Here is a 23,877-nt window from a genome sequence, read left to right as displayed (position 1 = left end):
GTGTGGTGAGGAATAAAAGCCCAGATCACAAGGAGTCCATAAATATTTGAATTTTGAAGGTATGCTTATTTAAAGCAGGTAGACATTGCGCACTTCCATGCTAGTTTTTCAATTACGCCATTGCACTTCTTCGTCCAGAATGGAAATTGCAAAAATAAAACAAGGACCGCTTTTCGAATACGAAGTCAATGGTGATCAGCTACTAAGTACACTAAATATATCAGCAGGTTCCTTTAACACCTTCTGCCGGCTTATGCGACTGGGTGCGACACATTATAATTTAACACGAACGTCATACTTCGCGAACAGCACCACATGTTTCGCAGCCACAGTGAAATGGGTCTTTGACGGAATGGCCTGTTAAACAGCTGGAAATGAGCCTCCACGCGCGTACCGTTCAGGAGCATAGCTTTTCGAGTGTCACGTGTAGAAAGGCCTACATAAGCTTACATGCATTGTCCACAAGGGACCACTGAAAGCAAAAGGGAACGGGCATGTATTCGGGTGCTCAGGGGACGGCGTGCAATGGTCCATACAATGTTTCCATTTTTCCAGAGAAATTCGCCAGAAAGCAGCGTATGTTTAGGTACGAGGCGAAACATGGTCTAAAGAGAATCTAGACATACCGCGAGGCTTACTCTCCCTTGTTTTCGGATGATTACGTGAGTGAGTGAGTGAGTGAGTGAAACAACTTTATTTGGTCCACTATAGACGTAAGCAAACTCAACGTAACCTGGCTAGGCCCACTCGGGGACCATCAGGTGAAACCTGACGGCCCTCTCGCGAGCCCTTAATTCCTCAATTCCTTAATGTGAACGCCTATCGATTGCAACACAACCACTTTAGTAAGTGCCTTGTAAAGCACTTAAACAGGGAGTTGCAAATTTCTGGCAGCCACAAGAAGGCGTACGAACACTATATGAAAGCGAATGTGCCTTTCTAGGCGAGAATCACTGAGCGGGTGCGTGGCAAACGGATTAGATGCCACGTGACATTTGCGAAGCCTTTGCGCAAGGCACTCACATACACTCACATACAAAGAAAGGAGCACCCCACTTTCTTTTTTTCCCTCAAGGTGAAAAACAAAAGGTGTGGGAGGCGTTTTCCCTTGAGTTGTTCGTATGCATGCGTGAACTCGTGCGTACATATTTTATTGAGTTCAGAAGCAACATGCTAACATGGATTACCAACTAGCCCAGCTACATGTTCTTCAAGGCTACCTGATCCAGAACATCAGTCCTCTGTGCACCTGAGCGCCCGTTCCTAATGATATGTACTATATTTCCTACGCCTCTGCCGCTGCAGCACGCCCTGCGTCGCAGGCCGTCGAATCTAGCCATTCGTATACAGTGGAACGGCAAAGAGAATCTGGTGTACTTGACTGTAAAATATTTTTTTCCAAAGCTGCGATATGTAAATGCAAGCACGCATATTTCATTGTATAAGGTTTTTCACCAGTATGGGTATCTACGGTGGCCTAAGTGCCATATACCTAGAAAAGATTGTCATTTTGAGACCAGCAGTGAAAATTATTATGTCCAGCAGGATAAACATTTCTTGTAAAAGTACTTTTTTTTACCGTGTTCATTCGGAGAGAGTTCAGAATATATGTAAAAAAAGATTATCCCACATTGACTTCTACGCTTTAGTAGTAGGTTGACGCTATAAATTTTTGTCCTGCTTTACCGCTTAATGTATGAGTTTCCATGCACCAAACAAAGTGCGTAGCCGCACTCACTCATGCGTATTATTGTATTGGTAATTGGGGCTTTAAAGTGGCTTCTGCTTTCAATTTTGGCACTAAGAGGTGGCTTACAAATAATTCAAAAAGAGAAAGAAAGAATAGAAAAGTAGATATAGGGGAACATTTATCTTTGCTTGTAAGGCTCCGTCCTGTTGTAAGACTAAATGCCGCACGCAACAGCCGCGTCTCATCAGGGAGGAGCTTTGCCCTGATCCTCACTCTGTTGCATGCGTAATCATGCGAACGACAATTAAAACTTGAAGTCGGATATCTCGGAGCACCGACCTACTAGAAGAATTTTTTCAATTGAAACTGTAGAACCACGACTACCTTTAACTTTTGAATGCAGACATACACACTTGTTTCAGTCAATAAAAAGTTAATTATTTCTATTTTAGTTAACTCGGCTGCTGACATTGATAATTATCATCTCACTTTGTCTCCCCTTGGCTATATAACTTATTTGCACAGGTGGTGTTCGCGTGCCTCCCAGTACCTAACTTTAAGAAAACGATAAAGCTTAATTTTGAACACCCGGTAGTATGGTTGTCTTACGTCGTTGTTCAGAATGATTTATTCTGATATAAAATACACACCACAACACATTCTCTAGCGATTGGAGTAGCATTAATATTCCTGCATTTGTGTTTCGTGCGCATTGGTGTTTTCGCACGCCAAACAGTGCCAGCCAAATCTGGTGGGTCAATTTCCACTTCATGAGCATACGTCGCACGAGAGCGCGGAAGTGTGCGCGGCATTCGCGCATATGAAAAAAGAGGACGTGTATGACTTTATCGTGAAACCCGCGGGAATGCCGAAGTAGCGCGAGTGATAAATTTCCGCACACCTCTAAGCCAAACAAAATCGTGTGAAAACGTGAAATCCTCCCCTTCAGTATCTTTATTCGGCACTAAGGTAAATTTCCAGCTTTCTAACGCTCCAGCGACTTTCGAGTCTCACTGTTTCGACGAATAGAAAGCGGAATCTTCATGTTTCTGTTGTGCTGGGTCCCTAACCATTTTCCCGCCAATTTCGGAAACTCGGTAGTCCATGCTCCAATGGGTAGAGTATGGGACTCCTCTGCAGAGATAACCCGGTTCGCAACCAACCTATAGACCAACTTTGGTCTCTGGCCTTAGGGTATGTGCCGCTCTTCGATGACAAGAAAACAACCATTTTAGATCTCTCCGGTGATGAGCGGAATCGAACCCGCCTCCTATATATTAGCACAATCTTGTCTGAATATGTATTCACACGCATGCCTCGCCCGCTCTCCGCGGCGCCACCGCTGGATGGTGCAGCTTGTTGAAACGGAAATGTGAGGGAGGAAGTGGGCTGCATACACAGCTCATACATGACGCGGCTCTGCTTTGGTAATATTGTGTGTCCCTACTTTGCTCCAATACTGAGCGCATTAACGTTGACGTATTCGACGGGAGAGGGAATCTGCCGGAATTCTTGGTTATTTCTTTCCATCCTTGAACTATGGAAAACCTTTGAGACACCTCAAAAGATGTCACTAAGTATTGCAAATCCTTTTTCTGTGTGCTAAAATAGCGGCTGAGTACTAATCTAAATTATTTCATGAGTTTCTTCTTATAAAATTCGCATGGAATTTGGAGCAGATTCCCATGGACAACAACATGCACTACATGTGAGTGATGTGCAGCGGGTCACTTCGAATATTCTCCAGACCATTCCGGTCAGTTGCCTGTGTATTGGATTAGGTAAGACCATCTAACACGTAAACCGTGCTTGTTTCGAGTTCGTGGTAGCTAGAGACGCTGGTTGTTGATGTGCACAGTACCTGTTTTCGATTATGGGTATAAATGATATTCCATTGCTCACAACACAAAGTTCATTCCACTAGCACGGGCCTTCTTACATATCAAATGGGTCGCATAACTACTGCAACTAAACAGTTATTTAGGAAGCATGATGAAAGAATAACTTACATGGACATAAACTCAATAAATTCCACTGAACCTGCTTGGCATTAGTAGTCAACAGCTCATCATTGAGAATATTTTTGTTGCCAAGCTGTGCACAGTATATGCTGTAGCGATAGACTATTGAAACTGGTAACAAGATTATGGTAACGATTTCTTTACATTCAATGCCTTTAAAGAATGCAAAACATGGTGAACCATAACAGTCTCTACCTTCGTATTTGCTACCGGTGTTTTTTGGCCAGAGTCTATAAGGGAGGACGACGTCTTCAGATTAGAGAAACAGTGTCAAAACAAAGGGAGGTTCTACCTATGTCAGTTCCTCAGTAGGAGCAAGGAGATAAAAAAAATCACCGCCCAAGCACTCCGTACAGATGGTTAGCCAGCAAAGCTGAAGCGTGCATCCTCGTTAATTTCGAAGGCGCCTTAAACCACGACTTGGTAGGCTGCTGGATCTTCGGTACGAAGCTGATCTTTGCGCTCGGTTGTAAGAGCCTGTTCTTCTGCCCGGGCTTCAGCATCGGCACATCGCAGACGAGCTCGTTCCCGGTTCTGCTCGCCGCGTTGCTAATCGAAAGCTGCCTGCTCTTCAGGAGTACGCATGAGGTGTGGTCTACCCATTTCGGAGCCGGACAGAAATTGCTGCGAGCGTGCTCGGCTGTGACGGAGAGCAAGGATGTCACTACTGGCGCAGTCAATCAAGCACTTCTCTATCTTTCTTCTTTTTTTTTTGTGCGTGCGCACGGGGTTGCACCAGAGGAGTTTTTGGCGTGCAACGAATCGTCTAGCCACATACAGCTTCGAATCGCCTAGTCACATACAGCTTCGCTGTAAAAAAGAATGCAATGCTAGGGACTAAATGTTTAGGCTACAAACAACCAGGACACCTTGCTTATTCCTTATCGCTTCTCACTGCGGCTAAACGAGAGAAGGGCGGAAAGAAGTATATCAGGAAATAAACTAGAACGACTTGGTCAAGTTCTCGGTTCATAGTCAATGAGCGAACTTTCGCACGACCCGCCGTGGTTGCTTAGTGGCTATGGTGTTGGGCTGCTGAGCACGAGGTCGCGGGATCGAATCCCGGCCACGCCAGCCGCATTTCAATGGGGGCGAAATGCGAAAACACCCTTGTACTTAGATTTAGGTGCACGTTAAAGAACCCCTGGTGGTCGAAATTTCCGCTCAGGATAATCGTCTTGTTAAAATAAATTTCGTGGACAAGAAGTTAGATAAGTGTATGTGGTGACTAAGATTCTATAGCTAAGGGTGTAGTGGTGCCTTTAATTTCTCTACTGCTGACAGCTTCAGTAGAGCGGCGTATCTGGACTTTCTATTCACATTAGTACATGGAGGGCGCCATCACTGATGGTTAAGTATTCTAAAGTGTATCCTGCATTTATGAGGTAGCGGGGTAAGCATGAAGATGTTAATCAATCATTAAGTCGTAACAGTTTTGTCCTTGCTATGATTATTAATACTTATTTCAAGCCTTTTTATAAATAAATGAAGTTGTCGGGATATTTCGTTCCTCAGTCTCCCTACGTCGACGAATTCATGAAAGAATAGAACACATTGATCACTAGTGTAATTACTGATGAAAAAGTCTTTCTTTTTGTTCTGTAAAGGGAACAGCGAGTCACGCACATTCCAAATGCAATGCTCCGTAGCACCGTAGGTCTACGCTATACAGGTCGTTCTGTTACGACCCGCACAGCCTTTGCAGGCGAACGTACATGTGACAGCGAAAAGGGCTTGGCCACGGGAAGATTCGCCCAGCGGGCGTGCGAAGCCGCTTGGACGGTTCCAACCTCGCGGCACAATTGCCCTCCCGAGCTCGTTGGGCCCGAACTCGTCGGCTCCTCTCCGCCCATTTATATGCAGCCGCGTGGGTGAGTTGCAATAATACGCAGTCTAGTTTGGCATACCCGCCGCGAGCTTCTCTGCGCTTGTTTGAGATCGTGCCCGGAATACAGGAGCGACAGATAAAGGCGTCATCGAGAGCGAAGCGCCAGTCCAGGGTCGCAGCCAACGGCTGTTTTTCAGCGCCTGCCTCGGCACAGGAGGACTAAGATACGCTCGCACGGGCAGCAGCGCGCACGGTCGCGTCGACGCACTCTCGCTGTCGACCTCGCTGCCGTTGTGTGGCGTACCGGGCTGCATATCTATGCGGGAGGCGTTCGTGCGGTAAAATAATTTAAGAAAAGAAGGCAAAGGAAGGGCAGCAGCTAGAAAAGAGCCCGGCTACCAGCTAAAAGAAAGTGACAGATATTGCGACAAAGCTTGCCATAGAGAACGACGATTTGTTTATTTCCAGTTTTTGTCATGACAATCAAAATAAAGAAAGCAGTATCACGGACATTTAATTCTGCTTTTCGTCTAAGCTTTCGTATTGCACTTCCGTTATGTCTTCGTGCTCGAAGTGATTTGGAGAGAAATCCTCAGTAATTTGCACAAGAGAAAGTAATTCTCCTTTGAGACTGGCGTCTTCAGTTTATGTAACTAGCTTTCGGTTTTTTTCCTTGTTTAGACCTACATAGGTGGTTCACCTTGTAGGGATTAAAAAAAACAACAACAACAACGACGACAACAACAACAACAACAACAACAACAACAACAACAACAAAAATTGCCAGTTATGAACATTCTGCCTCGTGCTTGCTGTTTCGTCTAAATAATGATACGTTGACGAGAGCGTTCGTTTTGACACATCTAATCATGTTCTTTGTAGATTGACTGTTTCTTCAGAGATAACAAAATAAGTGCATATGTAATCGATCACTGCAGACATTTGTGTATTCTTTGGCTCAATATTGTAACACATGCAGTCCGGTGTTGAATTTAATTGAATTGAATTCTGTGGTTTTACGTGCCAAACCAACGATTTGATTATGGGGCAGGTCATAGTGGGGGGACTCCGGATTCATTCTGACCACCGGGGGATCTGAACGTGCGCCCCAATGTACGGGACACGTGCGTTCTTTCATTTCGCCACCATCGAAATGCGGCTGCCGTGGCTGGGATTTGACTCCGTGACCTCGTGCTGAGCAGCGCAAATGCAATCCGGTCTCAAAAACCCATTGCCGATTTAGATTTTATTTTTCTCTTGGTATGGAGAATTTCTTCGTGTTGTACTATTTGTTAGTTTGTTGCACATATCTACAAGAAAGCGGATGCGCATGATGGTTTGTATACGTACGATGGCGACCAAAAATTTGAAAACTGTTGCATCGAAAGATTTCCTTTTCATTGCCCAGTTTTACAACGTGCCATTCCTTTGAACACAATGTATTGATCGAACCTTCGCTCATCGACTGTATCACTTGACTACCGCCTAGACGCCAAGGCTGCGGAGAAAGAAAGAAATTTGCGGTATCATTGGCTTTCAACCATTTTTTCACGACTGCACTTTTCAAAGTTTGAATCAATAAATTTCACCTTACTCTTCAGCCGCACTCACCGCTGCTCCACCTAGAATATTTTTTTCTCGGATTCGATTACGCCAGTATGAGTTTCACCACAATACATGCGTGCTATTCTTGCGCTCCACATGAAACGAGCCACTTTAGACCTCAAGTCGGACTTTTCAAGATAGCGAACTGTTGTTTGTTTTCTTGTCTATACTGTGCTTATTTTAAAGCGGTCCAGAATTGGTTCTACTCCAAGACCTGCAAAATGTAATCTCATTTATTCTGCGTTCTCTTCTCTTTTCTTTCCTTGTGATTTTTTTTTGTTGTTGTTATCTGCCTTGATGATGTTGCAACCACGAGCGAAAGGGGTGTGACCGAGTTGCTTCGAGGTCGCACTGGTCGAAGCGCCAGCAGTGCGGTCTAGCGAGACAACCTGGAACGCGGCAGCGAGTACACATACTCGCATGCCTCGCAGGCTTGCGAGGCGTGGCCGGTGGTGCGAAAAAGCAGCATCACCAGGCGACGCGGTCTCCCTCGGCCGCCGCGTTCGGTTGCCGCATTCCGCTGTCGCTACAGGGGCGGGAGGTGAGCGCGAACAGCGAAGCCGTGCTCAGGCCCGCTTAACGCTCGGCGCCACTCTCTATTCCGGTTACTGCGCAGTGCCCCCGGGCGACCCCATCATCGTGGACGAGGACGGCCGCAGGATGGAGGGGCTCGTGGGTCGCTTCAACGAAGGGGAAAATCTCCGGCTCGTCTGCCAAGTGCAAGGAGGTGAGGTGGACCGAGAAATACACTCGGCCTTCATGTTGATGCTCGCCACGTCGCACCGTTTCCCTTCTTGTTTTTTTTTTTTTTATTCTTCCGCGACTCGCACCCTCCGATTCTTCTATATGGATGCTTTCCCTCCGACGTTTACTCGTCACAGCCTTTACCCCTTGCTTGCCCACGTTCCCGATCATTCTTTCCGGTTCGTCGGTGCAGCAACAGGGTTTCGCATGCCTGTTTCACCTTTCCTTTATTTTTGTGCGGCTACAATTTTTATTTTTACCGGACATGTTGCAGAGTATTTTTTTCTTGCTTGTGAATTTTTTTTACCTGCTTTTCGTTCCGTTATTCATTCTTTTTCCCTTGCCCTTCGCCAAGTCTAGGGCAGCAAACCAGATGTCTCATTTCCTGCCAAGCTCCCCACCTCTCCCAGTTCATTTACCAATCTTTCTTGTTGCTGTCTCACGGTGCTTTGCGTTGCAACCCACACGATTCCGCTATCTAGATTACCATTAAACTCCTTCCACTCCAGCAAAACCTCGCTTTGCGCACATCAACGCCCCATTTTCGGAACTTTAGGTGCAAATGCGAGAGGGCATCGTTCGCCAGGGCGGTTTGTTTATGTTGGCTCAATTGCACGCCAGCTAATATCTCTCCAAAAAGTTTGAAACTGTGCTCCCGGCTTCCTTCCTCATCGTTCCCAGGGCAAGGTTGTTCTGTTTCATTCCCTGCTGTTTCCCTGCATTTGTTGTGCCCTCGTATTTATTTTATTTTGTTGAGCCCATGCAGCCAAAATGATTTTCCCGAATTCTTTTGTCGGCTTTCTAGAATGTTCATTGTAGCACTCTGACAAATTTTGCGATGCATCTTTCTTACTAAGTGAAATATTTTTGAAGAACTTTTTGTTTGCGGTGTTCCGCACGAGTAACAAAATAGTTCGCTCATTTAGCTTGTGGCTCTGTTTCTTGTCGTGGTAGATGCATGCATTTGCGCTTTGAGTTTTTGACGATAACTAATAATTTATCGCTTTCAAATCTTTTTCCCAACCTATTTTTATTCCGTGCTGAAGCAACGTGATATTTTTCAAACTTTTCCTAGAAGGTAGTAATTAACGGCGCAAAGCCCAGTTACGGCCAAATAGTGCCAAACACTTGGTAATGAGTTCACAATCGCACATGGAGTACTTGGATGTACCACAGCTGTAAAGTTGTCTAAAATCAGTTGCTACGTAAATGCGTCAAATATGTATATAAATATGTAAGTATACGTATCGCATCAATCATAAGCTGAAAACATTGGTAGTCATAGCAGTTTGCGAGTAGCACTAATGTCTCACCCAAACCCTCAAAAGCACTTGTCGTAAGATATGCGCTATGAATGATACTGTCGCAGCAGCAGCATCTCATGAGAGGCTGTGCTACGCATTACCTTCATGTATAACTTGTAGCATTCAAACACTATTTCAGAAGCTAAAACTGATTTTTTGCAAGAAATCGGGTGTTTGTCGTTGCCGAGAAGAAAGAGCTAGCAAACATTTAAGGCACTGCAGTCAATAGATATACATTACTTTGCTAGAAAATCAGCACGTGCCCAGAGGGCGTGTAGTGCCGACGAGGATTATCAAGGATGAAAGCACGAGTGTGAGAGTTGTTTTTTGTTTAAAAGCAATAAATTTGCCATATTCTTCATCTGACGTTATATTGATTCTGCGGCTTCAGCTATTTGAACCGATAGAATCCTGTGCGCTTCGTACTCCGATGCCTGCTGCATCGTTCATTTCACCCCGATGTCCCATCCCGCACGTCCAGAAGATTGCACAATCATTTGAGTTTTACACGGATCTATGGTGACACTTTAGCTTTCAATTCGTATGCACTTCTACAAGCCGTCAGATCATGAAATAAGCTGCCAGACAACATCGCTTTTCTGTCTAATCCTGATACATTCCATCGCCAACTCAGTGCACATTTCACTGAAGCCTTCTTTTAGTATGTTTAAGCTCATATCTCACTCGTGCTATATCACGCTTTGATGGATTGTGCGCTCATCCATGTGCCGTGCACTTTGTTTTTGTTTTGTTTCATCGTGTGCCTTGCACCTGTGTCCTATATTCTTGTTTTTTCCACATCGCTGCGTCTTCTCTTTTGTACAGCGATTATGTGTTCAGATTTTATTTACCATGCATTCTACTTTGTTTTCCTTCTATTGCTTATTCTGGTTGAACATGCACTGTTTTTGACGCTGTTTGACACTGAAGCTGTTTTGACACTGCTTTTGACTGTGCTTTTGTATGCACTGCATTTTGACGCCCCCTTACAGAATGCCCTACGGGCCTGTAAGGTATTACAACTAAATAAGTAAGCGACGAATCTGTTGCGCAGGCAAGCCTCGTCCGGTGGTTACCTGGTGGCGTGACAAGCGGCTGGTGGACGACAACTACACCGTTGTGGGGGACGCGGTGCACAACAGCTTCGAGATACGCGAGCTTAGCCGCTCCGACTTCCTCGTTGTGCTCACGTGCCAGGCCAGCAACAACAATGTCACGGTGGCCGCTTCGCGCTCCATCACCCTCGACATGAACTGTGAGTATGACTTGGGGTTCTCACGCAGATTTCTTTTCTAGCTGCAGCCAGGAAAACAGGGCAAGCTCTTCTGGGTGAACAATAAATACTGGCCATCTTCGGTTCTCTCCAGCATGCTTTCTTTTTGTCTCTTCTATTCTTCTTTCTCCTTTCTCCAGGAACGTTTCGATTAAACTCTCTGCCTTTCCGTCCCTATGTCACTCTCTACATAGGTGGATACGTCTCTTCTCAGTTCACATGCTGATAACGAATGAAATTTGGAACAAATATTGATTAACACACTTAAACGCTCACAAAATATACCTTGCTGAAAGCACTTTTGGTAGCGTTTACATTATAAAGCCAGTTATAATCAAAACTTGGAAACAAAGCTACAAGAAGAATATGTAGTACAATCGAAACTCTCGAAAGCTTTGTGTCCATGAGAGTAATGGTCCATAAAAATAAGAATTTTTTTTTTTGTCGGGTACATTAATGTTTTGCTAAATCTTCTGTTCTTTATAGCTAAAGATTTTAAATTTTATGACATGTGTATTTGCATTTATGCATTTATAGGAATCTGCGCTTACGTATCATATCTATGAGGTTAGCCCACGCACAACACTACTAACCCCTATTGGCGTTTGTGATCCTTATTTTTAGGAAGTAAATTAACTGTTCGTTCATAAGATATTTCATTGAACTACATTGGGAACTAAAATAATGGCAGGTGGTGAGGACGAGTGCTTCCGTCAACACCTTAGATAATTACACTCTGATGGATGCCATATGTTCTCGATATACAAATTAATGTTTTAATGATTTCTTGGTGCTCAAGGGATTGTTGCTCTGTCAAATCGCTGAGACAAATTGCGATATGCTATCAAATATCATCATAGATTATGAGTCAGCGATCTTACTTCAGACGTGGACGTGGGTTTGAGGTGCTAACTGAAGCAATAATTAGTTCTGAAGTCAAGCTCTTATTGTGACTTGAAGCGGCAAAAAGTGTCGGCTCGAAATGCCGAGGAAAATTTGCTGAGACAATCGCTAAGTGTAACGCAACAAAATTTGTAGGGAATGGCGGGTTTCTGGTATTTGAGAATTTGAGTTCTTTATGAGAGCCACCAGTACTTAGTTTTATTATCAGTGTATCAACATAAAACTTGTCACATTTTTGACAATCCCCAAGTTGTAGGTTTATTGAAATCTTCATATTAATTTATGAAATTGATGCCAACTGCGCTTGCTCGGGCTGTGCAGCGGGAAAGTAAATACGTTTATTAACTAGCGTGCGTCCATAGTTGGAAGCGACTGAGAATAATGTGTCCGTTTTCCGGTAAAAGCTGTAGAAACTTCAAAGTTCTATAAATATTGGGGGGAACTCCATAAGTGTGGAGGAGGACGCGGAAGAAGACAGGGAAAGACTGGGATGTTAGCCAGTGTAAAACCAACTGGCTACCCTATGCGAAGGTAAGAGAGGAAAGGAAATTCAAGGTTATAGATAGAGAGATGGAATACAATTTTTAAAATACACGGAAGTAGAGGAAGAAAAGGAAATCCGCATAAAAGCGCAGTAGCATAGAGCTTTCAAATTCCGTCGCTCTGTCCGCATATCCAGAGCGGCTGCTTCAAGCAAACGGCTCAGCCCCTTTTGCTCGAAACTATATATATATATATATATATATATATATATATATATATAGCTGATGCTTTGTGCGCTTATATTCAAGCGTTTCAATATGTGCATTGTAATTTCAGAAATGTTTCTTTCGGTGTGCTAACTGAACGCGGACACAAGTTTTTGCTTTTGGTGCCTCCGCACCTGCTGTGGCTTGGCTCAGCGCTTGGAAGCGATGACCAGCGTGGGCAAGGGGTGCATATACGTTTTAGAGAAACGAAAAAGAAAAAGCTTCTATCTTGTCGCCAAATATCTCTGAGACAGGAACAATTAGCTCGCAGGGCGCCAGGACGCTTTTGTCTCTATAACAGCGCACCGTGGAATTCGGATGGTAACGGCAATGTTACAAAAATCTACAGGCGTTATTTTCTCGATGCGTGCCAGTATACAACTCCACAAAATTCTTATAAGTGCGCCGGAGGTATGCAACGCAAATTGATACCTCCATATGTGACGAAAGGTGTATAGAATGAGTTGGGAATCAGTAGGGCCGTACTGTTCTGCTTACTCATCGAAGTACGCGAATACCGGGTGTACCTCCGTAGCCTTCGCTAACTCAAGCCGCGAGAATTCTCCAACAATGCGCCAGGGAACAAGCGTGTTCGGCCATGTGAGCTTGTGCTTTCATTACGTCCTACACGTACTGTTTGATTTTAGGTCGAACGTTGATAACTCCCTCGTACGCATAGACTAACGCAGTGCTAACCTTGTCTAGTTAGGGACGATAGACTCAATGTGTAATAATCTCGTACCCTACGGACAGCGATCTTTTTCGCGGGCATCAAAGCAGCAACTGAAACCTATGCCGCAAAAACAAAGACTGCAAGCGCGAAGCACGATCGTGGTGGTATTTCTGCTCGTGTATTTATGCTTTGTGGTATTTCTCTTTCGACAAGAAGGCAAATTCTGAAGCAGGGCTTGTTAGCGGAGATCTCGGTACACGAACAGTCGCTTTGTACCTGGCGGCGTCGCAGTAGCCTCTTTCTTTCTCTCTCTCTTTCTCTGTGTGATTTACTGCATGGCTGATCCCGTGTTTCGGGGAAGCAGTTCCTCATTAACAATGCAGTGTTGTTGTTGGCGACGTCGACCGTTCGCCATCTTTGTCCTCATTCTTCCCTAACAACAACCGCAGTGATACCACTGGACGTGACCATTCAACCACCGAAGCGGCCGCTTTCTGCCGATAAAGAAATAGAGCTCGTTTGTTCGTCTAGTGGATCCAGGCCTCCGGCGATGCTCACCTGGTGGAAAAGTGGTGAACAGATTCTTTCTTCCAAAGAACACCAGGTATTGTTTTTTTTTCTCTCGTACTTGAAGAAAAGAAAAGAGCGCTACAAAGGCGCGGACTAAAAGAACATGTACGATCGGACATGCGCTGTCTGTCGTAAATGTTCTTCTTATAGTCCGCGTCCTTGTCGCACTCTTTTCTTTTCTTCAAGTATGTTAAACGAACTCGCCCACTCCAAGCTTCTGCTGTTTCTCTCATTCCCCAAGCACTGAGCTTTCTTCCGTATTCAGTTTTTCCGTTTAATGTATGTTTAAATCCTGCTTTGCTCTCTGGATAATATCAAAGCGCTCAGCAAATACACGCTATAAACTTAAGTTATCCCTGCCATTCCGACTTGCTCTTAATTACTACTTTAGTTACTGTGCGATTTGAAAATCCTTTTCGTTAGTCAGTACAATAAACTTCAGAACGTCTTGAGAAAAGTCTGTAGTTGCTCTCAATTTTAGTGACTGTCACACTGCATTGCGCCTTTCATCAAAATTCCTTTTGCTGCGCGGTGTGCGTGGTAGCCAGGTCTCCTCTCAAACTGCCCTAAAGAGCTTTTGTCCTCGTCCCCCGAATCAGTGCATTTGTCGCTGTCTGCTCTAAATAAATTCTAATTGAAGGTTGATATATATATATATATATATCAACCTTCAATTAGAATTTATTTATAGCAGACAGCGAATGAGCGAGAAGACAGGGGGTTAACTGAGGGGCCCGCACATACACACAGTATTGCCGCGTGACTGGCCGCTCGAGGCACTTTGCGCGTATTCGCGGGCTTCTTTCAAGCTCGGTAAATCACTTTTATGCTGCATGTATCGAGCAACAGAAAGCTGTAACGGTAGTGTTCCATGTTGCTCTGCAATTTTCTCACTGACACTTTTCATCTAATTAACATATTTGACAAGTTGAATAATTAAGACTATTATCTAATTAGGCGGAATGAAAAAAGGTAATCTGAGTATCTCCAAGCGACAGCAAGCAGTGTTACATTGGTTCTATCCAGCTACGTGGAATTTGCATATGTTTAATGTATAGCTCAAGCGCGTGGGACACCCTGTATATTGACACGTGTGCTTCTCTATATTCCTCCGGTGGCCGCTGTTCACCGGCTGACAAATGTTAGACGTTATCGCTCTGAGGTTGGGCAGCGCGAATACAAGAAGGATAGGAAGGAACAAATACCACGGATAAGCGCTTGACTGTGGCATTTTTTTCTTCGTTTCTTCGTTTTATTGGCGCTGTTCGTCCTCAGTTCCAAATATGAACCGATTAGCATTTATCAAGATCTTATTAGTGTTTTTCTTGCTGCGAGAAACGTTCAGCGCACCGTGCCATGAGTTCACTGAAGGTAAACCCTCAATTTCACTGATTAATAAGACATTTACAAACTGACCCAGTAAACTACAGCCTCTGTTGCTTGCCGCAGAAAGCGTAGAATGTCGTTCAGTGCGGTTAGCGCTTCACCGACTTGACTCACACAGGTTCAAGAAGGCGTCAGCACCAGCTCGAGCTTGATCCTGTTTACACCACGGGCGGAGGATAATGGCCTTGTGCTGTCGTGCCGGGCAGAGAATCAGTTCATCCCAGGCAGTGCTATTGAAGAAGGTTGGAAACTGGACGTTTTCTGTAAGTATATTTTAATTTTTGGAGAGAGTGTTCCCGTCTTTCTCATCGCGATCAATATAGTGAAATTAAAGACGGCGAAATAAGTTTGGAGGCCTGTGTGTTACTAACTGAACTGCGCCTGCTTAAATGCTTTGAATCTGCTTGTAATTTCAAGAGTTTAGTGCGGAATAAAATATTGTTCAGCAAGCTGATAGCATATGCTGTATACCGCTGATCGTACGGTTCACTATACTTTCTGCCTAAATAATATATGTAGAAGTGAAATTTTATTCTATTACCGAAAACTCAGTTATAGAAAACAAGAACGAATTACAAATATAATGGACTTATAGATTCCATCTCGTCAGAACTCTTTTTCATAATAGTTAAGTCTTGCTTCTTTAGCAGGGAGTGATTTTGAGGTTGGTGATCGGAAAATAATATGCGAATGCGGAAAACGGCCCGCTTAGGTGCGTGAGTAAAAAATGGTTGACAAACAAAGAAACATATACATTATGCAAATGACTAATGCGAAGTATAATATTTGAGCTGATCCTAAATAGAATTTACATAGGCTGCGGATCTTCAGCGATGGCTCCGTCACTGTAGCTTATAGGTTGCAACGACCAACCAGTCGTATGTCTCCCGCGCATCTGTACCTCACACAGTAGTTCTGCCTCACTTCAGTGGCAATGTCTAAGTCTAAATACATGGACACATGCAGTAAACTTGTTCATTCCTGAGATCCACTGTGGAGAAAATCTTTGACTCTCACGACCTTTGGCATAACTGAATGGCAGCACTCGTAATTCGGTGTCAGCAAGTATCACCAGAGGGAAACGCTATTTTTTCTCGGAGGCGCATCCAACCAGACTCGGCCACATTGCGTGTGCCGGTGAAAGGAAAAGTAGTAGATTTTTCTGGATCTTCAAGAAATGGTGTGAACCATTCAATGTGGTGATCTAAAGCAGGTAGACTTACCTGCCGGGACGACAGTGAAGTTGCTTGACCTTCAATGAACGTCAAGCTGTTTGACTATTGCATTGACCTTCATGGAAGTTGGTGCGAATACAGTAACTGTTCAATAAAAAAGCTACAATACACCGCAGGATAACATATTTCTTCGTTTATAAGTTTGCCAATTCGATGTGTAAAAATTTGCTTTGCGTTTTATATCTAGGAAGATTGATTTACTGTGAATAAAACATAAACCCCCGAATCATCGGCAAACCTTCCATTACGCGAGTCTATTAGGTATTAGGAAAAAACTAACAGCATTTTTTCTTTGATAATGATTAACCTTCTTAGAGCTATGACGTTTTCTTGCTTTCGACAGATAAACCGCGCATCACATTGATGCTCGGTCAGAACCTCAAGGAGCATGACATTCACGAAGGCCGAGACGTGTACCTGGAATGCCACGTGGAAGCCAGCCCTCCAGCTAGTGAGGTGACGTGGCTCTTTGAAGGCCACGAGGTTGCCACAAACACCAGCGCTGGCGTTATTGTGAGCAACCAGTCGCTGGTGCTGCAGAAGGTGCGGAGGTCACGCCGCGGCCGGTACAGTTGCACCGCTGCTAATCGGGAGGGACACGGCACCAGCAACATCTTCATCTTACGAATTAAATGTGAGCGCACCATAATGGTTGGTTCAGCTTCCTAGTTGTTATTTGCACCACCTTACAAGATATCATCTTGGTATTACAGCGGTTTTAAGTTGTTCAGTCTTCCACAGTATCTTGTAGCAGTATGCCACAAGGCTAATAGTATTGGCGTAATAGTATTCGCGCCGCCCGTACTTAAATAAGTCATCGCAAATTGCGGACAAATTGTGAGCTTTCCATTTTGTCTTGCAAACGGCTACATACATCGTTGGAACAGCGTTACACCTGCGGCCGCGACCTTAAAGGTGCACAAAATAGCACAGCGTTGTTTCTTTGTTCGTTCCTTGTTTGTTGTGATCGTCGCTATGGTATAGTCGCACAACACCAGAAACTCTTGTGCAACAGGGCACCGTGATAAAAGATGGGCGTTGATGTCTTTCTAGGAGTGCGATCTTATAATGGTCCGGAAAGCTTACGTGATCTGTAAGAATGACGGTTTTGATGTCGGAAGCAGGATTCTGGCCTATCACGCGAGAACAAGCGAATGGTTGACTTTTCAGATTGTTATACGATCGCCCCAAATTACTATGCAATTGACTGTCCGTACTAAAAGGTGGGCGAATACTATAGCAAATGCGCGAATGTCTCACTAAAGCTGCAGGTCTCACATATAGTAGTATCGGCGATACCAAAGACTCAGTAAAGTCCATAGCCACGGCACAGGTGGCACGCACCATAATTATTGGCACCTTCTGGGGCCAGTGAATGTAGACGACTTTTCGTCGATTAGACTGGCTTCAGCAGGCCCACGTATAACAACATGCTCTCCGAAAACTTGCATGCTTTCACACATATCGTGGACACAGTCACGCACGTACATGTACACAAACAAGCATGCGCAGAGAGTAAGGGAAAGCTAGGGTGGCATGGGTTCCACGTTGCACTGTGTAAGCTGTAGCTGTCGTGAGCTCTACGTTTTGTGCACATCACCTTTAACAGGTGCCTTGATCGAAATTATCAGTTCTCCGTTTTAGTTACTACATTGCAACTACAAGTATGTAACGAAGAATGTTCACCATTCAAAAACAGCTATAATCGATCAATAAATGTTGGGCGCGTACGGAATCTCTCTTGTTTTTTTTCATCAGGCCTTTGCTGGCGGCCGTTTCGTAGTTATTCACGCACCTATTGATGCGCAATGTAAATGATCCGACTTACTAAAGAGTAAAAAAGGTGGCTTAGAAAAATTTTTTTCTATTGTTCCGGAAAATAGTGCATCAGTTCTGTTTGCGTTATCAAATGCTGAATTTCATTTCGCTAGTAATACGAGAAGAGAACGTCAGGAGGATGGTGACGGAGTATTAGGGAAATTATTTGGTCGTCCCTATTCTTTCTTTCTTTTGTTTTTTGAAACCTACCCTAAACTTAGGATGAACGTTCCTGAAGTAAAGCGAAATCTTAAGTAAATAGTGTACTTTACCGAGCAGTTAACGTGTGTGTTTGCTTGTTGCTATTGATACCATGACTGCGCCGCACGAAAAAGTAAATTTGACCTTTTAACATTCTCTCTTCAGTTGCACCAGTTTGCAAGCCGGGCCAGAAGCGCATCTATGGGGTCTCGCAACTGGATTCAGTGTCAGTGCACTGTGAACTGGAAGCAGATCCTGGTGACGTGACCTTCCATTGGCGTTTTAACAGCTCGTCAAGTGGCAAGCGTATCGACTTGGCTAGTTACAGCCACGCCCAGACGCGCAGCACGGCCATCTACTCACCTCAAAATAGCGACGACTTTGGTTATCTGCTCTGCTGGGGAGCAAACGAGGTCGGCAAGCAATTGCATCCCTGCAACTTCACTATCGTCCCCGCAGGTAAGTCTACCTCCTTTCGATCCCCACGTCAAATGTAGTTCTCTGTCGATGAAGCAGTTGATTTTCGGCATTCGAGTACTAAGGATATTCAAAGATATATCTCTTTCTAGTAAGTTTAACTATGCTCAAGTGGAGCTCTATCGCCAATGATTTGATAGGAGGAGGTGCTCTTGCCTTTGACACTACTATTTCATCTTATCCAAATTTTGATTCCCCTCAAAGGCATCTCTTTATGTTTCTAGAAGTCATCCACACAAAAGTATCAGCTTTTAAGGTAATTTACCCACGAAGAAATAAATCAGTGGCAATTTACCTCTAAATGCGAAAGAAATGCGTCACGATTACGTCGCACCTGTTTGAAATCGCGGATCTATCAGTTAAACCGGGTTCACCACCTTAAAACGGTTTTTAAGGAGTTCACTCGACACACATCCTGGCTCTTCCAGGAGCGAAGTGCAACTGATGGGCGCTTGGAGCACATCATCTGCAGTTGTAATATATGTATATATATATATATTACAACCCGCCGTGGTTGCTCAGTGGCTATGGTTTTAGGCTGCTGAGCACGAGGTCGCGGGATCGAATCTCGGCCACGGCGGCCGCATTTCATTAAAGAACCCCAGGTGGTCGAAATTTCCGGAGCCCTCCACTACGGCGTGCCTCATAATCAGAAAGTGGTTTTGGCGCGTAAAACCCTATAATTTAATATATATATTACAACTACAGATGCTTATATATATGTATATCGATAGATGGAGAAACGAAGGTGTACATTTAAGAAAATTTCATGGTTATGTACGTATCCGCCGTGCCACGGCCGAAACGTTAAAGCATTAAACATGCAATTTTCGTAAGAATCACCCATGTACTTAAATTTAGATGCACATGAAAGATCGCCAGGTAGTCCTAATTTCCGGAGGCTCCCACTACGGCGTGCATCATAATCAGATCGTGGTTTAGGCACCTAAAACCAGATAATTTAATTGAATATTTAAAAAGATGATTGCAAGTGTGCGCCTTCGTTTCTCCAACTACCCATGCACCGAATCTACTGAACTTTTCCTTGGTATATACATATACATATATATATATATATATATATATATATATATATATATATATATATATATATATATATATATATATATATATATATATCAAATTAAAACATTCTGAAAGAGGTTCGCTGAGACACCCTGTATACAGGGTGTTTCCGCAAACACTTTTAAAAATCTTTAAGAGTTGCCTGTGGCAGATACCACCATTCTAGCTCATGAGCTGGCCTACTCGAAGCGGCGGAGCATACTTGCACAAAAAATTGAGAAGCAAAATCGACTAATTAATACAAATTCACTAATTAATTATTTATGTAATTACATTTTGGCCCATATTGCAATTTACAAATTCTAGCCGTACAGTTCGCAAGGCGGATCCACTTGGAACGAATTTAAAAGATGAAACCAGTTTCGAGATATAAATTCCCGAACTTTGCGGAGAAATGCATTGGCGCTCCAGCTAATTTTTTAACAAGACGTCGTTTCGTGCACTGAAGCACAGAAGTAACTGGAACGCCAGTGCATTTCTCCGTAAAGTTCGGGAATTTATATCTCGAAACTGGTGTCGTCCTGAGAATTCGTTCCAAGTGAATCAGCCTTGCGAAGTCCACGGCTAGAATTTGTAAATTGCAATACGGGTCGTAAGATAATTCGCTAAAAGTTAATTAGTGAATTCTTGTTAATTCATCGATTTTGCATCTCATTTTTTGTTCAAATAATGTACACCGCTTGGAGCCGACCGGCTCATATACTAGAATTGTGGTATCTTCCACAGGCAACCTTTAAAAATTTTGGAAGTATTCACTGAAACACCCTGTATATGCGTGTGCAGTGCGGGGAACCGGTCGCGACCGGCTTTCCGGACTGCCACGCTTGTGCTTTTCTCCACTTTGACACTCCTAATGTTGAAGCATTAAAAGAAGCCTTGCCTTCAAAATGTTTACAGAGCGCGCTATCGTGCATTATTAGTGCATTGCGAACATATTCGCATTTACTTATTCATTGAACTCCAGCGATTGGGAAAAATAAAATAAGTACGTGTACCAGCTGCTCGCACCCCTGTGCACACACGCTTGCAGTGCTGTTGTAAAGACAGTTATGGCATAAGTTCATAAACTGCTTTTAGCTCAGCAGTAGTTTTCTGTGAATGGTAAACGTATCAGGTCGAAAGCACAAGACATTAAATAAGGGTGTGTTTTCTTTAGGCGCACAGTTTTCTTCAAAAACAATCACGATAATTAGCAGTGTTGTAGGACAAGAACAGGTAAAATAGGAAATAATTCTGGAATTTAGAACTTCAAAAATGCGATTGTGTGCTATTGCCACGCCACTTAATTCTAACAAACAACAGATAACTTCGTTCTACATAGGTAGGAATAGATGGGAATTGGGTGAGAAAAAAGCATTTGTACAGCTCTGCATTGGGCTCTTACTAAAATGGCTTGTTCGGTGTTTCCGAAAAAAGATAGAAAAAAATGAAGCTTCACCTGTTCATTCAGCAAAAAGTGATGAATTGACAGCGTGAAAGCGAGAAAGAGCTGAAAGGTACAATCGAATCAGCCTTTATAAGGTAGGAAGAGGTGAGGGCACATGGACGAGAAGAACTGAGCGAGAGCATTGGGAGCATGTCGGGCAGCTCTGTACTATCGTTTAGAATCTCGGTGTGCAAACAGCAGCGCTTGCCTATAATAGTGAGGCAAATATAGAAATAATGTCACCCTACTACACTCTAAAAACAGTTGCACCCTTTGGGGTGTATATCTGCCACACAACAATAATCATCATCTGTCTTGCTTGCGTTTCCTTTCTTGAAAACGCTGCGGTCAATACTTGCCTATCGAGAATGCTCTGTCACGCTAATAACGCGCATGCCATTCCTCACTTGGAAGTACCGGGCTCGCAATGTTAAAGAAAGGAAATACGGGCAAGGCAGATGATGATTAATGTGTGTGGCAAATAAGCACCGCAAATGGTGCAACTGTTTTTAGAGTGCAAGGCGAGCGCGGCTATTTAGTTGGACTTCCAGCTTGCTTCAAGATGATGCTGGCGTCACAGTTACGTCCGGTATTGATGTCATTGATGAACGTGGCAGCACGCTGGTAGAAGGTGCTAGGTTGTCTGCAAAGAATGCTGCCCGATCACGTGTGGGCGCAGATGTCCGTACAGTAACTTCAGCGCGACTCAACAATCATTTCTTTGCTGAATCTTAACCTAATCTCAACAATTTTAAGAAACTGTTTGTGGTTTTGAGGAGCGTGTGAAAAGTAATTACGAAGCACTGGGGCCCCCTTTCCAAAAGCCTCTCTTCCGTTAGTCCCTCCCGCTATGGGCGGAAGAAACTACCAGGGTGGTAGTTTCGTTATCCCGGCTATTGGCATCACAATTGTATGTATGCATGTATGTATGTATGTATGTATGTATGTATGTATGTATGTATGTATGTATGTATGTATGTATGTATGTATGTATGTATGTATGTATGTATGTATGTATGTATGTATGTATGTATGTATGTATGTATGTATGTATGTATGTATGTATGTATGTATGTATGTATGTATGTATGTATGTATGTATGTATGTATGTATGTATGTATGTATGTATGTATGTATGTATGTATGTATGTATGTATGTATGTATGTATGTATGTATGTATGTATGTATGTATGTATGTATGTATGTATGTATGTATGTATGTATGTATGTATGTATGTATGTACGCACGTACGTACGTACGTACATACGTACGTACGTATGTTGTCTTGCGGTAGGTGTGGTGTACTCTTGCAGATTCAGCCTCAGTGTTGTTGGTTGAAGTGCACAAGCTGTGACTTAGACGGTTACATATTTAACCCAGTGTAATGACATTTACGCCGCGATTTCTACTGCACTAACCAGGGCTCCTTAAGACCACTTGAGATAGAGCAATACCGTATTGCAGCTGCATTTGCCTAACGAGAATAAGCCCCTCTTAGACATCTGTGATTTGGCTTGGCTTGGTAACGAGAATGGGTTGTTTAGCTCAATTCATTCGCGGGGCTGCGTGCCGTAAGGGCGTATTAGTAGTATTGTAGCAATAAACAGGCGGAAACAATAGAAGCGCGAACGATTGTGTAAGCGATGTCGTTCCCTCAGGCAACATGAAAGTTGCCAGCTTTATTCGTTTTCATGCGATGCAGGTCCACCAGAGCCTGTAAGCAACTGCAGCCAGCTGAACGCCACCGAGGACTCGGTGTCGTTCGAGTGCGCCGAGGGCTCCTGGGACGGCGGTGTCACGCCAGTCACGTTTTTCGCTGAGCTTCACGACGTTGATAGCGGCCGCCTGGTGGCCAACGCGTCTTCGTCGCCGGTTGCGGCGTTCGGTTTCTCGGGGCTCGCCGGCGGCACCTCATTTCGAGCCAGCATGTACGCGAGAAACGCTAAAGGACATCGGCCGCCCACACGTTTCGTCGTCAGCACACTCAGACCCGCCGAGAAACTAACGGGTAAGCAGGGAGCAGCGCCTGCAGTTAGCGCGGCTGGGCACTTTGCTGAACACGAGCGCACATTCTCAATTACTAGTGTTCGCCCATTACCTGCTCTTGCCCGGTTTCCCTGTTCAAGGCTGTGATGCAACCTTCTATTCTCGCTCGATCTCGGTGCCAGCACTTGCCTTTCTTGCCACGCATGAGAGCGAAGGCCTCGAACGATCTACTTCCCGAGCCTTAGTATCAGACTTGCCGTCTTTCTTTCCTCTTGGAGTGAAACACTGATGAGCGTGTCGCAGAAAGTATTTAGCGCACATTATGCCCTATCAAACGCTCAATGCTCAAGGTCCAACGTTCTATTTACATTTTCGTGCAAAGCTTTGCGTTGGTAAGGTAAGGTGTATGAATTGTACTAAGCATTGGTATCATATCATATGACCTAAATCTATTGATTACGCGATGCAAGAATGCCGCATAACTAAACGAACTGTATTGGTTATTTTTGATGTGAAATATTGGTTGGCCTTGCATAACAGTACTTGTGAGTCATAGCAAAGAGCCAGAAGCAAGTCCCTGTTATGAAAAAGAAATCAATGTCAAATCCCTGTGTTGTCTTAATTTTTTAATTTTACGCTCACGCAGCACAAATAAAGGAGGAAAGAAAGGGGCGTAGCAAATGCTACGGCAATAAAATGAAACCTGATTTGTGTAAATACCCGACGGTGTCTAAAGTAAATGAAGTGAAATGAACACGAGCTTGTATGTTCTATTAACTAATATTTAATAATATAAGTTCTATGACAATCTAGTAACTACTTCATGAAATTTTTTTACAACATTTCTTAACTCAGCAACTTGTGCTTACTTTTGAGAATTTGATTTCAACAGCATATCA

The 23,877-nt window shown here is 43.8% G+C and overlaps 1 protein-coding gene across 1 annotated transcript in view; it reads left to right on the top strand.

The window, feature by feature from the left end:
* LOC126531400 (neural cell adhesion molecule 2-like) overlaps nt 1-23,877 on the top strand; it is a 180,693-nt gene that overhangs the window by 147,771 nt on the left and 9,045 nt on the right. Inside the window, exons 3-9 of the mRNA XM_050178913.2 lie at nt 7,761-7,871; nt 10,247-10,447; nt 13,240-13,394; nt 14,865-15,009; nt 16,325-16,615; nt 18,166-18,459; nt 22,695-23,000. Of these exons, the coding sequence (XP_050034870.1) occupies nt 7,761-7,871; nt 10,247-10,447; nt 13,240-13,394; nt 14,865-15,009; nt 16,325-16,615; nt 18,166-18,459; nt 22,695-23,000 (1,503 nt within the window). The remainder of the gene's footprint in view (nt 1-7,760; nt 7,872-10,246; nt 10,448-13,239; nt 13,395-14,864; nt 15,010-16,324; nt 16,616-18,165; nt 18,460-22,694; nt 23,001-23,877) is intronic.

Source organism: Dermacentor andersoni, chromosome 5 (assembly GCF_023375885.2).
Source record: "Dermacentor andersoni chromosome 5, qqDerAnde1_hic_scaffold, whole genome shotgun sequence".
Taxonomy (NCBI): domain Eukaryota; kingdom Metazoa; phylum Arthropoda; class Arachnida; order Ixodida; family Ixodidae; genus Dermacentor; species Dermacentor andersoni.
Note: the sequence above shows the minus strand (reverse complement) of the source record. Positions and strands in the feature narration are given on the sequence as shown.